The sequence below is a fragment of the Mya arenaria genome, chromosome 2, assembly GCF_026914265.1.
Source record: "Mya arenaria isolate MELC-2E11 chromosome 2, ASM2691426v1".
Classification (NCBI taxonomy): Eukaryota; Metazoa; Mollusca; class Bivalvia; order Myida; family Myidae; genus Mya; species Mya arenaria.
In genome coordinates, this window is record NC_069123.1 from 2,400,643 (window position 1) to 2,414,745 (window position 14,103).

At 36.4% G+C, this 14,103-nt stretch overlaps 1 protein-coding gene across 2 annotated transcripts in view; it reads left to right on the forward strand.

Annotated features, from left to right (window-relative positions):
- The window catches only part of LOC128245946 (uncharacterized), a 110,723-nt gene that overhangs the window by 70,731 nt on the left and 25,889 nt on the right, over positions 1–14,103 (forward strand). For both annotated transcript variants that reach the window (XM_052964168.1, XM_052964175.1), the window contains exons 51-59: positions 2,943–3,033; positions 3,468–3,573; positions 3,990–4,151; positions 5,306–5,467; positions 6,026–6,190; positions 6,543–6,704; positions 7,365–7,535; positions 8,190–8,384; positions 8,727–8,918. In XM_052964168.1, coding sequence (XP_052820128.1) covers positions 2,943–3,033; positions 3,468–3,573; positions 3,990–4,151; positions 5,306–5,467; positions 6,026–6,190; positions 6,543–6,704; positions 7,365–7,535; positions 8,190–8,384; positions 8,727–8,918 — 1,406 coding nt within the window. The remainder of the gene's footprint in view (positions 1–2,942; positions 3,034–3,467; positions 3,574–3,989; positions 4,152–5,305; positions 5,468–6,025; positions 6,191–6,542; positions 6,705–7,364; positions 7,536–8,189; positions 8,385–8,726; positions 8,919–14,103) is intronic.

Sequence of the window (14,103 nt, forward strand, 5' to 3'; positions counted from 1 at the left end):
TTGAATGGTGCCTGAAAACTGTTTTATGGTCACAATTGAAGCGAGAAATAATTAATTAGCGTTTTAAATATTACCATAAGACAAGATTTCCTTGATGTTCCTTGATGTGACGACAGTCTTCAACAAGGGAGGTAATTACAATGTGGTAAAAGGAGTTCCATACTGGCATTTTATCTTCGCCCGTGGGCAAGATAAGAATATCTAGCATGGTTAAATTATTGAATCTACTTATCTGAGGTGGGAGAAAACTTTTTTCTATGCATCATCATCAGGTATTCATGTCTCGATTGCGCTCAGCACATTTTGTTGTTCAATAATATTTTTAAGGATGAGATCGGTCTAGTTGTATAATGGTACAGGTGTCCGCATATTAACCCACATGGCTTCAATCCCCACTAGGGGGACGTCCTCTTGGACTAATAAAGAAGACACAGAATTGATTTTTGTCCAGGGAACGGACTCGAGAATATTCACAATCGAAATAAAACAAGCAAATTCGTTGAATTGATATCCCCCGCCTGATTGGGCTTAGTCAAGGAATGGAAATCAATTGTTGATGAAATATATATATATGAGTTTGAGTTTGATTGCAACTGTTTGAAATAAAAAAATTTTTTGTATATAATGTAATATTTACAATTGACTAAGAAACCTAGTTTATGACTCCATGTTACCCAGTTTTAAACTAATGTAAGATTTCATCAAGGCAAACATTCTGATCAAGTTTCATGAAGTTTGGTCCAAAAAAATATAGCCTCTAGAGTGTCCACAAAGTTTTTTTAAGATTTCACTCAGTGACCTTATTTTTGACCTACTAGTTTCAAACTATTCCAAGATTTCATCGAGGCATTCTGATTAAGTTTCATGGAAATTAGAGCAGATGTATTGCCTTTAGAGTGTTCCCAAGATTTCTGTAGGATATGAGCTAGTGACCTAGTTTTTGACCCATATGACCCAATTTTAAAATGCAGTCGAAATTTAACCTAAAAGAACATTCTGGCCATTTTTGAACTTAATCACCAAACACCACCATAAAATAGCTTTCGGTCAAGATTTTTGAAAGATTTGACCTAGTGACCTAATTTCTTATCACATGTGACCCAGTTTAACACAGTTCCAAGAGTTCATCAAGGAAAACATTCTGATCAAGTTTCATGAATATAAGACCATACATATTGCCTATAATGTGTTTCAAAGATTTTCTTAACTTTGACCTAGTGACCTAATTTTTGACCGCATATGCCCCACTTTTACAAGCGTTCCATATTTCATCAAGGGGTACATTATGACCAAGTTTGAACATAATCCGACCAATCATTTCCTTTCCGGACCAAACATTTCTAAGATTTGACCTTGTGACCTAATGTTCGATCATATGTGACCCAGTTTTAAATAAGTCCAAGATTTTATCAAGGAAAACATTCTAATTAAGTTTTATGAATATTTGACTATGTATAATGCCTCTAGTATGTTTCAAAGATTTTTCTAAGATTTGACCTACTGACCTAGTTTTTGACCCCATGTGACCCATTTTTTTAAGTGGTCCATATTTCATCAAGGTTTACATCATGACCAGTTTTGAACATAACTTGACCAATCATTACCATGGTATGATTCCGGACAAGATTTTTCTAAGATTGGCCTAGTGACCTAATTTTTGACCATATGTGACCCAGTTTTATTTCCGACCAAAAGTTCATCCAGGAAAACATTCTGATTAAGTTTCATGAATATTTGACCTTGTATAATGCCTCTAGTATGTTCCAAAGATTTTTCTAAGATTTGACCTAGTGACCTAGTTTTTGATCCCATGTGACCCACTTTTAAGAGTATTCGGGATATGATCAAGGGGAACATTCTGATCAAGTTTGATCATTTTCTGATCAATGCCTACCAAGATATAGTACCGGACGGACGGACGGACGGATGGACGGAAGGACGGAATATCCCCCTCCCGAAATCTTCGATTCGGCGGGGGATAATAAAGTAGTAGAAGTGAAATACACGACATTTTGCAAGAAAACGCACATTCATAATACGGTAATAATTTGTGAAATGTAAGCAATGCTTATTGATTAAGACATATAAACATACACTGATGTATTTACAAGAAGTACTAGATAGGTAATGACACCAGCGGCGCGTTATAGTTATAGCTTGTGCCTATGCATTTAAAAATCCAACTATTGTTCCACACAGTTTGTCTGAAATAACTTGTAATGTTTTTAAATGCTCTGATATGAGTCTCTTCAATTAGTATTGACAGTGTCAAAACAAAGTCTGCCTAGAGACGACTTGATGTGGATGTTCAAACACCAGTCACAGAGTGTGATGTCTTGGCAGTGTGGTGGGTGGGGGCACTTTGTTTATCATGATTGTCAACAACAGCAGAGTGAACAGGATATTAGATTATGCCATCGACACTACTGTGCTCGAGCACCGTTGACTTTTAAAAAAATTGAACGTACGTGGCCCGTCTGACACTCCTGTTTTGGTCTAGGTATCACGCTTAATGTTTTCTCCTACCCACAATTTTGTATTGTTTTTGCTAGCAGGCCAAACAAAATAGGGCAATGTTTCATTAACGTTACATTATCTCTTAATCGCTGTGGGTCATTGCCTTTGAATTTAGAGATAAATACTATTTCCTTTTCAACTAGTGCCAGCTTATGTTCAACTAGTGTGGTGCTCAAGAAAAAAATCGGCTTCAAGTTATTCGCTGTTATCTATAACGAGTATCTTATTGTTGTATTTGACATTGTCAATATCTTTGTCAAATTTCTTTGAAATTGGCCGGCTGGTCTTGGGCGCAATTTTAACGTTCGGAATTTAGAAGCATTGTCACAACTAATGAATCAATCCTCGTATGCAAAGATATTTGTTTAAAAAACACACGCTATTTTTGTTTTAAACAATGCTTTTGTTTTTATTTACTTCTTTAGCAATATGATTACTGCCGTTGATGGTGGAGAAACATCGGTGTTAGATGCGCTCAGGATTATCATTCTGTTAGAAAAGGATTTGAACATGGAGGTATGGAATAAAGTGTTCAAAACTACTGCATTGTTGGACTAGCAATGCAATCAGTATGGAAGTTCGACAAAAATCGGAGTTAAACAAGATACATGATATTTAAATCATTTGTCAAACTTTATAATTTTAACATGAATCATAAAAAATATAAAATTACATGTTAAATAACCACTTTTCTATACAATTAAATTGATTATCCGGTTGAATGGTGTTGAGGAAACACAAAACCAGGTAGGTACTGTCATAGTCTAGGTGCCGATGTCGTCGGTAGGGTCATTGTGGAAAGACTATAACCATGACTATAAATCAAATTCGTTCAACTTATTTAAATTGCCAGATCCAAGATACAAGTGTTGGGCAAAGCATAGCAATTTGACTGGTTTAAATGTTTAGTTAATGCCCCTTACCTGACAGAAAACAAATTTACTTTGAAGGAAATAGCTAGTGCATCCTTACTTGAAGACACTGTTGAAATCACAATGGAAGAAGTATGTGGAGAAGGTTACGCACTCATGATGAACGAAAACTCCAGAGCTTGTGGTAATTTGAATATCCTTCATTTTAGTTTTGCTAGTCTATTGTAAACGGAAAACCTTGCACTGAGTGCATGTTGTCTTAAGCAAACGTCTTTATTGTAAAAACCTAGGTTCCAACTCGGCTGAACAGGACCTGGGTGGTATTCAATATTCAACATTGAATAAAGTTAATCTTTGGATCATACATCATTCACTTTATTCACTATATTAGTCAGTTAATTATAAACAAGTAATCCGATTAGTTATATCGTTCTAAGATTCATTTACGAGTAATATTGAATACCAGCCCACAACAAAATTGTTTATTGGCCAACATGACCTTGATTATTTATTCAGATACTCCCCTCCCCCCGAAATTTACCATACTAATTTAAAGCAAACTACAGAAAATTTATGTCTATAAATCTTAATTCATTACAGTGCCTTGCGGCCCTGGTTGGAAGTTCAATTCCGAGACAAAAGAGTGTGTTCTCTGTGATTATGGGCATTACCAGAACGGCAGTGCGAAAACAGAGTGCATTCCTTGTGGGAATGACAAATGGACGAATTTCCGCGGAGCTAGAGATGAAAATGAATGTATAAGTAAGACCATATTAAAATTCAAGTGCACTTAGTTTAGACGAAAAAAACCGTACATTACTGTTTACAAATCGATGGATTGTTTCGATGTGTAAGCATTGAACAGTTACTATGTTAACTCCGCCCAAATCCACTATGATTTGAGACCGCCAATTATGGATAATGTACAAGTATCACGTAGAAACAGCTTGAGTTAAATTGCAAGACTCTGCTTAAAGGCCTAGTTTAATCCTTTTATAAGTGACCCGTCCCCCCCAAAAAAAAACACCGTGTTTTGTTCACAACCTCTGTGTATTGATCTCAATCTAATTGCCTTATTGTCTTATCAGATATCTGATCTAAATATCCTGCTGTGCAGTTTAAGAGGTTTTATTTATAGAAATGGACCATAAATGGCCCTGAGCCAATAAACGAATAAACAGGAAACTGGTCCCTACTGTTACACCAGTACAATAAGCAGAAGATGAACAGCAGGGGATTGTCATGCCAAACATTCCTTAAACTAGGCCTTTAACATTTGAATGCTATTAACTTGACAGTCCATTGCAGTTTTAAATGCGAATTTGGGGCGGTGACTTGAAATACAACATTAAACCTGTTGAAATGTGGATTGTTTCTGTTCTGGTTTGGACTGAATAGCATTGCTTCGTCATCAGTACAAATACACAATGATTAAAGACTCTGCCTGACTGAACATAAAAGCACGTTTATCAAATTTTATTTGCGAACAATTATATTTTAATACAAGCCTTCCTGTCTAGAAACCTCACCCTGGTATTTTCACCATAAATTGGCCTTGCTAAAACGTTACAAAACATGATTCTTTAATCTCCCTCATATTTTGTATTCATAAGTATACATTATATAAATGTTTAATCTGTTTTATATTTACAAATATATCAATATGAAAAGCAAAAAGCAAAACTGTTAAAAAAAGGTCAATAAAACCCTTTTATCAAGATGTTCTGGACGAAAAGATCTATACATCAACTCAAAGATGGACATACTTGCATCTTACAAATTATTCATTAAACGTTTTGTGACATATAAGTAAGACATTTAATCTGACAAAATACCTACAAAACGCATCCTGAATGTCTATTAGGGCATGCACGTTTAACGTTTAAATTCAGTGTTAAATAAGATATTGATTTCAGTAACGTGTGAAGTTGGAACATACTATGATGTTGACGAGGGACAATGTGTGGATTGTAAGCGACATTATTTCCAGAACATGACTGGGCAGGACTACTGTTTCCCCTGTCCTCTGGGATATAAAACAGTCGGAAATCGTTCTACCAGCATTGCCGCTTGTACAGGTACATTACAGAGGGCGAAAAACAAGTCTAATACTTATACTTGTTAAGGTGTTTGACATATGATACAAAATACTCACTTTAAAGCTTCTTTTAAGCCCTCGATATTGGTAACTGGAAAATCTCGAAATTAAACATTTAAATTGAACACGTACTTGGATGTAGTACCACTGTAAAATAATTCCACAAATAAAAGTCACAGTCCAAGAATTGTTTTTCAACATCATTGTTGAAAGCTAGTCCAACTTGCTTAACTTTACAAACGTATGCTATCGGGGTGAAATCGTACTTGTAGAGTACAACCTTAGAACTTCATCCGCAATATGAGGCCTTTTTGCATATCGATAGTTGAAATGATATGTTTTATTGTGACTCCCTTGAAAATTTAACACGACCTGCCACATATTTGAAGGGTAAATAATTCGTGAATCGCATTAAAAAGAAACCTGAAACACAATTCTACAACGGAACCACACGTTCGTAAATCCAAAACAAGTTTATTATAGGTATTTTTTTTTACTTATTTATGTGAAGTTTAAATAGGATAAATGATACTTGTAGAGGACTGCTTTCCTGGTTATGTTCGAAACCCCCAAAACCTCACAGAATGTGTTCGATGTAATAGAGGGACGTTTAGGAGTACCCAAGACGATTGCGTTCCTTGTACAGATGGAAAGTACACCTTGGAGGATACTATTGCAATGGACTCGAGCAACTGTGACATGGGTAAATTTTGTTAACCGAATTGCTTTCCTTCCCTCTGACAAAATCAAACTATTCACAAAAAGGATTATTGTACTCCCTACCTTTAGTATACACACAACGACACCATCAAACATTTTGTAATTATGGAGTTGCTTAAAAGTTAACGAATATGATGTAATATTTACCAGTAGCAGGAATATTGATAGTTAATGCTGAATACACACGAAGCAGAAAATATGACGTTTAATAGACAAAAAGGTTCAAGGTAGGGTATCTCGGTTAATGAAAAATGTTTAAAAGTTTAGTTTTAGATTACATAACACTATATTATCATTATAGTATTATGCTAACTTCGCTTACTTTTCTGTTACAGATATTTGCGATTTTGGAGAATTTTGGAATGTTTCTGCAAGCAATTGCCAGAAATGTGATTTTGGGTATTATCAAAATGAAATGTACGAATTACAATGCAAAATGTGTGCTTCCGACTATTCCACAAAAGACATGGGCGCGCAGAATGACTCTTTCTGCGAATGTAAGAGCATTTTTCATTTCATACAAATGCTTAAATACTTACAAGAAATGTACCCTAAAATTAGTATGAAAAAAACAACACTTTTTTGATTAAATGCTCTGAAATACAAAAAATCTAAAATGAGATGAAGAGCGTTATTGAAACATTTTGACAATAATCTGTTTTAAGGCGATTTATTTTATTGGAGTTGTTTAAGACTTATATATTTTTATTAGTATGAGGTTTGTTTTAGACTTAGTATCGTGATCGTACAAAAAATAAGGCCTAGGCTAAACATTCTAAACTTGTGCCCAATGAACCTTATGCAAATTTGTGTAGCCCTTTTGATAACACAACTTTAAAACCTTGACCAAAATGAGTGAAAACAGCGCAATAAAAAAGTATAAATTATAATGTGTATAAAGTTATATGTGACGTCAACAGCGAATATAAATACAAGGAAAGTAAAGGTTGTAAGTTGGATTTGTTTTCCACAAAAAATAAGTTAAAAATGTGTTATCCTAGGAGGTAATGGATAGTTTAGAAATACAAATTTAAAGTAAAGATCAATATTTTCTTCTCTATAAGGTGAATGCCTCTACTGGATTTGATAATCTTCGCAGATGACGTCACATAAAACGTAAACATAGTAATTGATTGCATATATTATTTCATCTTTAGTTTTCTGCCCTGTTGGCGAAGAGTTAACGGATGGTACAAATTGTGCTAGCTGTGAACGGGGATTCTTCAAGGATAATGTTGGTCTAAACAAGTTCAATCCGTGTCAAGAATGCAGTACTGGGAAAACAACAGAAAAAACAGGATCAACCTCGGAATCTAACTGTTCAATCCGTAAGTAGGTTTGTTTTTCAATGAACAATAATACGGTTCGTACTTATATATTTAAGTTTATTTACACAGTTTCTTTCACAGTTCCAACAGCACATTTTAAGTTGATTGTGAAAAGGTTATTAAACTTACATGTTTCATGGGTAGAATCCAGTGCTGATGCAAACTACATGAAGCCATGAAACATTTCTCTTTCCATGCCTTAGACGTATTTTATGAATATATACATTTATATACATAATAATGGATACAAATGTGATAGAGTATTACCGCAAATCAGTCGTATACTATTGAAGACGACAATAATAAACTTTAAACTTGGAACAAATCATCGCTTTGTGACTGTATTCTTTCAGGAAAATAGGATAGAACAACAGTATCAATTAATTGTATTTTGCTGCAATATCCTATGAGAATCCATGAAAAATAACATTAGAATTGGAGTAAATGTTCATTCATTTTTACGTACACTTTGTTACGTTTAAATGCAATTCTCATCGTCTTTATCAACTTATATCAACTCTTGAACTTAATTGCATAATCGAAAATTGATCGAAATTGCTTAATCAATTGTTTCCGGGGTTTACATTTAACGGCATTTATAATCATGACCACATTAACTAATTTTATTTTACTCAATTGCTTGTCGGTTTTCAGCTGTTTGTTCAAAAGGGGAGTATATTAAGAATGGCGCGTGTGAGGACTGTCCACAGGACCAGTATTCTGATGAAGTATTACCTAATTCTGGAACAACATGCTCGTCGTGTACTGCAAGTGAATTGGCTCTTGCCGGCCCTGGTGACGGAATGTACGGGACAAACAAAACTGGCTCTTCCAGTTCGGATTGTAAACGTACGATATATATTTTTATATCAAATATATCGGCACAAACGCTCAACAAAAAAATCATACTTTATTCAAAATAGTGTATTAAATATGTTTGATAAACCTCAACTTCATCGACACTATAGTCCTAGTTTTTAGATTAAGGCATACTGATACTTTTATATTTCAATTATTGCGCTTCAAGAGAGCGATAATCTTAAGAGATCACAGCCTAAGGATGCTGACAAATGCCAAGGGGTTTCAAATACATGTTACGGCATAAATTGAACATTTGGCACTAACAAAGCCTTACTGTAGTCTGAAAACAATCTCAACTTATTAATTATTCATCAACTTGTTTTCTCATAGGATATTGTGCTATTGGATATGGACGCAATACTATCAATGCCTACGCATGTGATATTTGTGAGCGTGGTTTCTTTAGCGACAATTCTGCCGACACACGTTTTTATGGTTGTCAACAGTGCCAAGGGGATGCTAATGGAGACAGAACAACGAATGCCACTGGCGCAACCAGTAGCGATGACGACTGTTCTGTGTGTGAGTGTGCTTTTTACGTTTTCTTTTATTGCGTCTTATTGATCATACATACCTTGGCATGGTTTCTAAAGACGTGAGACGTAGTGTTAAATGTTTCAACCATTCAATTTGGATAGCTATTCAGTTGCTCATGCATACACTTTTTTATGTGAATAGAAGAAATTGAACTTTTTTAAATACGTAGAGGTATCACTAGGGTTTCAAAGGCACGTGTTATCGTTGCACTGGATTGTTAAAGCTGTACTCTCACAGAATGGACGTTTTGACACCTTTTTTTATTTTTGTCTTGGTACGATCAAATTTTCGCGAAAATCCATGGAAACCAATTATATAAGACTGCTGACAAAAAATAAGATCGCAGATTTTTATATTTGAGTTCAAAAATTGATGTTTTATGCATTTTTCTTAAACCGTTAGTCACGGTTTAAGCCAAAAAACATTGATTTTTATTCGGAAAAACGGAAATCTACGATCTGGTTTTTTTAGCAACCTTATGTCATTGGTTAACAAATATTTACGCAAAAATTGACAAAAAGTAAAAAAAAAAGTTTTAAAAATGATATATCTTTGAGAGTGCAGCTTTAAGGTCCTCGCCACAGTGACATTTGGTATAATGCCATCGAAACCGATACATTGCGTATATAAAGACCCTCGACAACGCGACATTGGGTATAAAGGCCATTGATACCAATACATTGCGTATATAAAGACCCTCGACAACGCGACATTGGGTATAAAGGCCATTGATACCAATACATTGCGTACATAAAGACCCTCGACAACGCGACATTGGGTATAAAGGCCATTGATACCAATACATTGCGTATATAAAGACCCTCGACAACGCGACATTGGGTATAAAGGCCATTGATACCAATACATTGCGTATATAAAGACCATCGACAACGCGACATTGGGTATAAAGACCATTGATACCAATACATTGCGTACATAAAGACCCTCGACAATGCGACATTGGGTAAAAAGACCATTGATACCAATACATTGCGTACATAAAGACCCTCGACAACGCGACATTGGGTATAAAGGCCATTGATACCAATACATTGCGTATATAAAGACCCTCGACAATGCGACATTGGGTATAAAGGCCATTTATACCAATACATTGCGTACATAAAGACCCTCGACAATGCGACATTGGGTATAAAGGCCATTGATACCAATACATTGCGTACATAAAGACCCTCGACAACGCGACATTGGGTAAAAAGACCATTGATACCAATACATTGCGTACATAAAGACCCTCGACAACGCGACATTGGGTATAAAGGTCATTTATACCAATACATTGCGTATATAAAGGTATAAAGGTCATTTATACCAATACATTGCGTATATAAAGACCCTCGACAACGCGACATTGGGTATAAAGGTCATTGATACCAATACATTGCGTATATAAAGACCTTGGACAATGCGACACTGGGTATAAAGACCATTGATACCAATACATTGCGTACATAAAGACCCTCGACAACGCGACATTGGGTATAAAGGCCATTGATACCAATACATTGCGTATATAAAGACCCTCGACAACGCGACATTGGGTATAAAGGCCATTGATACCAATACATTGCGTATATAAAGACCATCGACAACGCGACATTGGGTATAAAGACCATTGATACCAATACATTGCGTACATAAAGACCCTCGACAACGCGACATTGGGTAAAAAGACCATTGATACCAATACATTGCGTACATAAAGACCCTCGACAACGCGACATTGGGTATAAAGGCCATTGATACCAATACATTGCGTATATAAAGACCCTCGACAATGCGACATTGGGTATAAAGGCCATTTATACCAATACATTGCGTACATAAAGACCCTCGACAATGCGACATTGGGTATAAAGGCCATTGATACCAATACATTGCGTACATAAAGACCCTCGACAACGCGACATTGGGTAAAAAGACCATTGATACCAATACATTGCGTACATAAAGACCCTCGACAACGCGACATTGGGTATAAAGGTCATTTATACCAATACATTGCGTATATAAAGGTATAAAGGTCATTTATACCAATACATTGCGTATATAAAGACCCTCGACAACGCGACATTGGGTATAAAGGTCATTGATACCAATACATTGCGTATATAAAGACCTTGGACAATGCGACACTGGGTATAAAGACCATTGATACCAATACATTGCGTATATAAAGACCATTGACAACGCGACATTGGGTATAAAGGCCATTGATACCAATACATTGCGTATATAAAGACCCTCGACAACGCGACATTGGGTATAAAGGCCATTGATACCAATACATTGCGTACATAAAGACCCTCGACAACGCGACATTGGGTATAAAGGCCATTGATACCAATACATTGCGTATATAAAGACCCTCGACAACGCGACATTGGGTATAAAGGCCATTGATACCAATACATTGCGTACATAAAGACCCTCGACAACGCGACATTGGGTATAAAGGCCATTGATACCAATACATTGCGTACATAAAGACCCTCGACAATGCGACATTGGGTATAAAGGCCATTGATACCAATACATTGCGTACATAAAGACCCTCGACAATGCGACATTGGGTATAAAGGCCATTGATACCAATACATTGCGTACATAAAGACCCTCGACAATGCGACATTGGGTATAAAGGCCATTGATACCAATACATTGCGTACATAAAGACCCTCGACAACGCGACATTGGGTATAAAGGCCATTGATACCAATACATTGCGTACATAAAGACCCTCGACAATGCGACATTGGGTATAAAGGCCATTGATACCAATACATTGCGTACATAAAGACCCTCGACAATGCGACATTGGGTATAAAGGCCATTGATACCAATACATTGCGTACATAGAGACCCTCGACAATGCGACATTGGGTATAAAGGCCATCGGTAACAATACATTGCGTATATAAAGACCCTCGACGATGCGACATTGGGTATAAAGGCCATTGATACCAATACATTGCGTATATAAAGACTCTCGGCAAAGCGACACTGGGTATAAAGGCCATTGATACCATTAAACGGGGTATATTTAGGCCACTGATGCCGTGGCGAATATTAAACGAAGGCTCTTGACACGTTTAATACGGTTCATACAAAGGGCCTTGATATGAATGTTCTTAATACAGTTACAATGGGTATATAAAGGTCATTGATAACGGTATGAAGGAAATATAAAGGGTCTTGACGCGTTACACTGGGTATATAAAGGCCCTAGATACGCTACATATAAACGCGCATATCGCCGTTACACTAGATATATAAAGGCAATTGATACCGTAACACATGATATACAAAGGCAATTGATACCGTTACACATGATATATAATGACAATTGATACCGTTACACATGATATATAAAGGCCATTCATACCGTTACACCGCGTAAATAAGGTCCTTAACAGCGGTACCCTTATATAAAGCCATGAAAATCGTTATACTTGCTGGGTATAAAAAGGTTATTGAATTGTTATGCTGGATGTGTAAAGGCCATGGAATGATGTATTCTGGGTTTACAAAGGCTATTAACACTTTGCAATGGTTATATAAAGGGTCTTGATTCCGTTACACTTGGTATATTATGGTTTTAAAAGACCTTCGACGAGTAACACTGTGTGTATAAAGGTTGAAAAGTCATTCTCGGTATTTAAAGAACCTATTAACCTTGCACTGAATATATAAAGGTCATTGATATCGCCGCACTGGGTATGTAAAGGTTTCTATACAGCTCCACTGGATGTATAAAGGCCATTTATACGGTAGCATCAGGTATATAAAGCCATTTATACCGTAACAATGGTTTATTAAGGTTTTTGATACCATGACACTGGGTATATAAATGCCCTTGACACGTAACCTTGTGTAAATAAATGCCCCAATCAACTATTATTACTGAGGTCCTATACATCGTCACAAAGATATAAAAAGCCCATCATACCTTCCCACTTGGTGTATAAAGGCCTTCGATACCGTACACTTGGTAAATAAAGGCCATTGACATTCATCACGTGTTATGTAAAGGTCACTGATACCATTAAACTAGGTATATAAAAGCCATCCATACCGTTACACTGGACATAAAAAGGCCTCTGATAATATAACACTAAGTACATAAAGGTCCTTGACACGTAAACATTGGTATATAAAGGTTATTGATACCATAAAACTAGGTATGTAAATGCTCTTTAAACGTTATACTGGCTATATAAAGGCCCTCTCCACGTTTCTCTGAATATCATCTTACATTTATTTCATAAAGATCTTTGATATCGAGATACAAGGTATATACATGTCCTTGGTACCATTACACTGGAATATAAAGGTCTTTGACACGCTACACTTGGTGGAACCCCTTTACTCATTATTCTGTGTATATAAAGATCATTGATATCGATAGTCTGGGAAACATAGAGGTCAATAGCACGTTTCACTGGGCATATAAAGGTCATTGTTACCGTTAAACTGAAAATCAAAGGTTCTTGTTGCTGTTACACTGGGTTTAAAAAGGCCATTGATACTATAACACTGAGTATATTAAGATCCATTATACCCTTAATCTTTAATCTTGATATATAAAGGTCTTTTACACAGGGTATATACAGACCATTAATACCCATACACTTGGTACGCAAAGGCATTACTGCAGTAACACTTGGTATGCATAGGCATTGATGCCGTAACACTTGGTATGCAAAGGCATTGATGCCGTAACACTTGGTATGCAAAAGCATTAATGCAGTTACAATTGGTATGCAAAGGTATTGATGCCGTTACACTTGGTATGCAAAGGCAATGATGCGTTACACTTGGTACGCAAAGGCATTGATGCTGTTACACATGGTACGCAAAGACATTGATTCCGTTAAGCTTGGTATGCAAAGGCAATGATGCCGTTACACTGGGTACGCAAAGGCATTGATGTTGTTACACTGGGTACGCAAAGGCATTGATGCCGTAACACTGGGCACGCAAAGGCATTGATGCCGTTACACTGGGTACGCAAAGGCATTGATGCCGTTACACTGGGTACGCAAAGGCATAGATGCAGTTACACTGGGTACGCAAAGGCATTGATGCCGTTACACTGGGTACGCAAAGGCATAGATGCCGTTACACTGGGTACGCAAAGGCATAGATG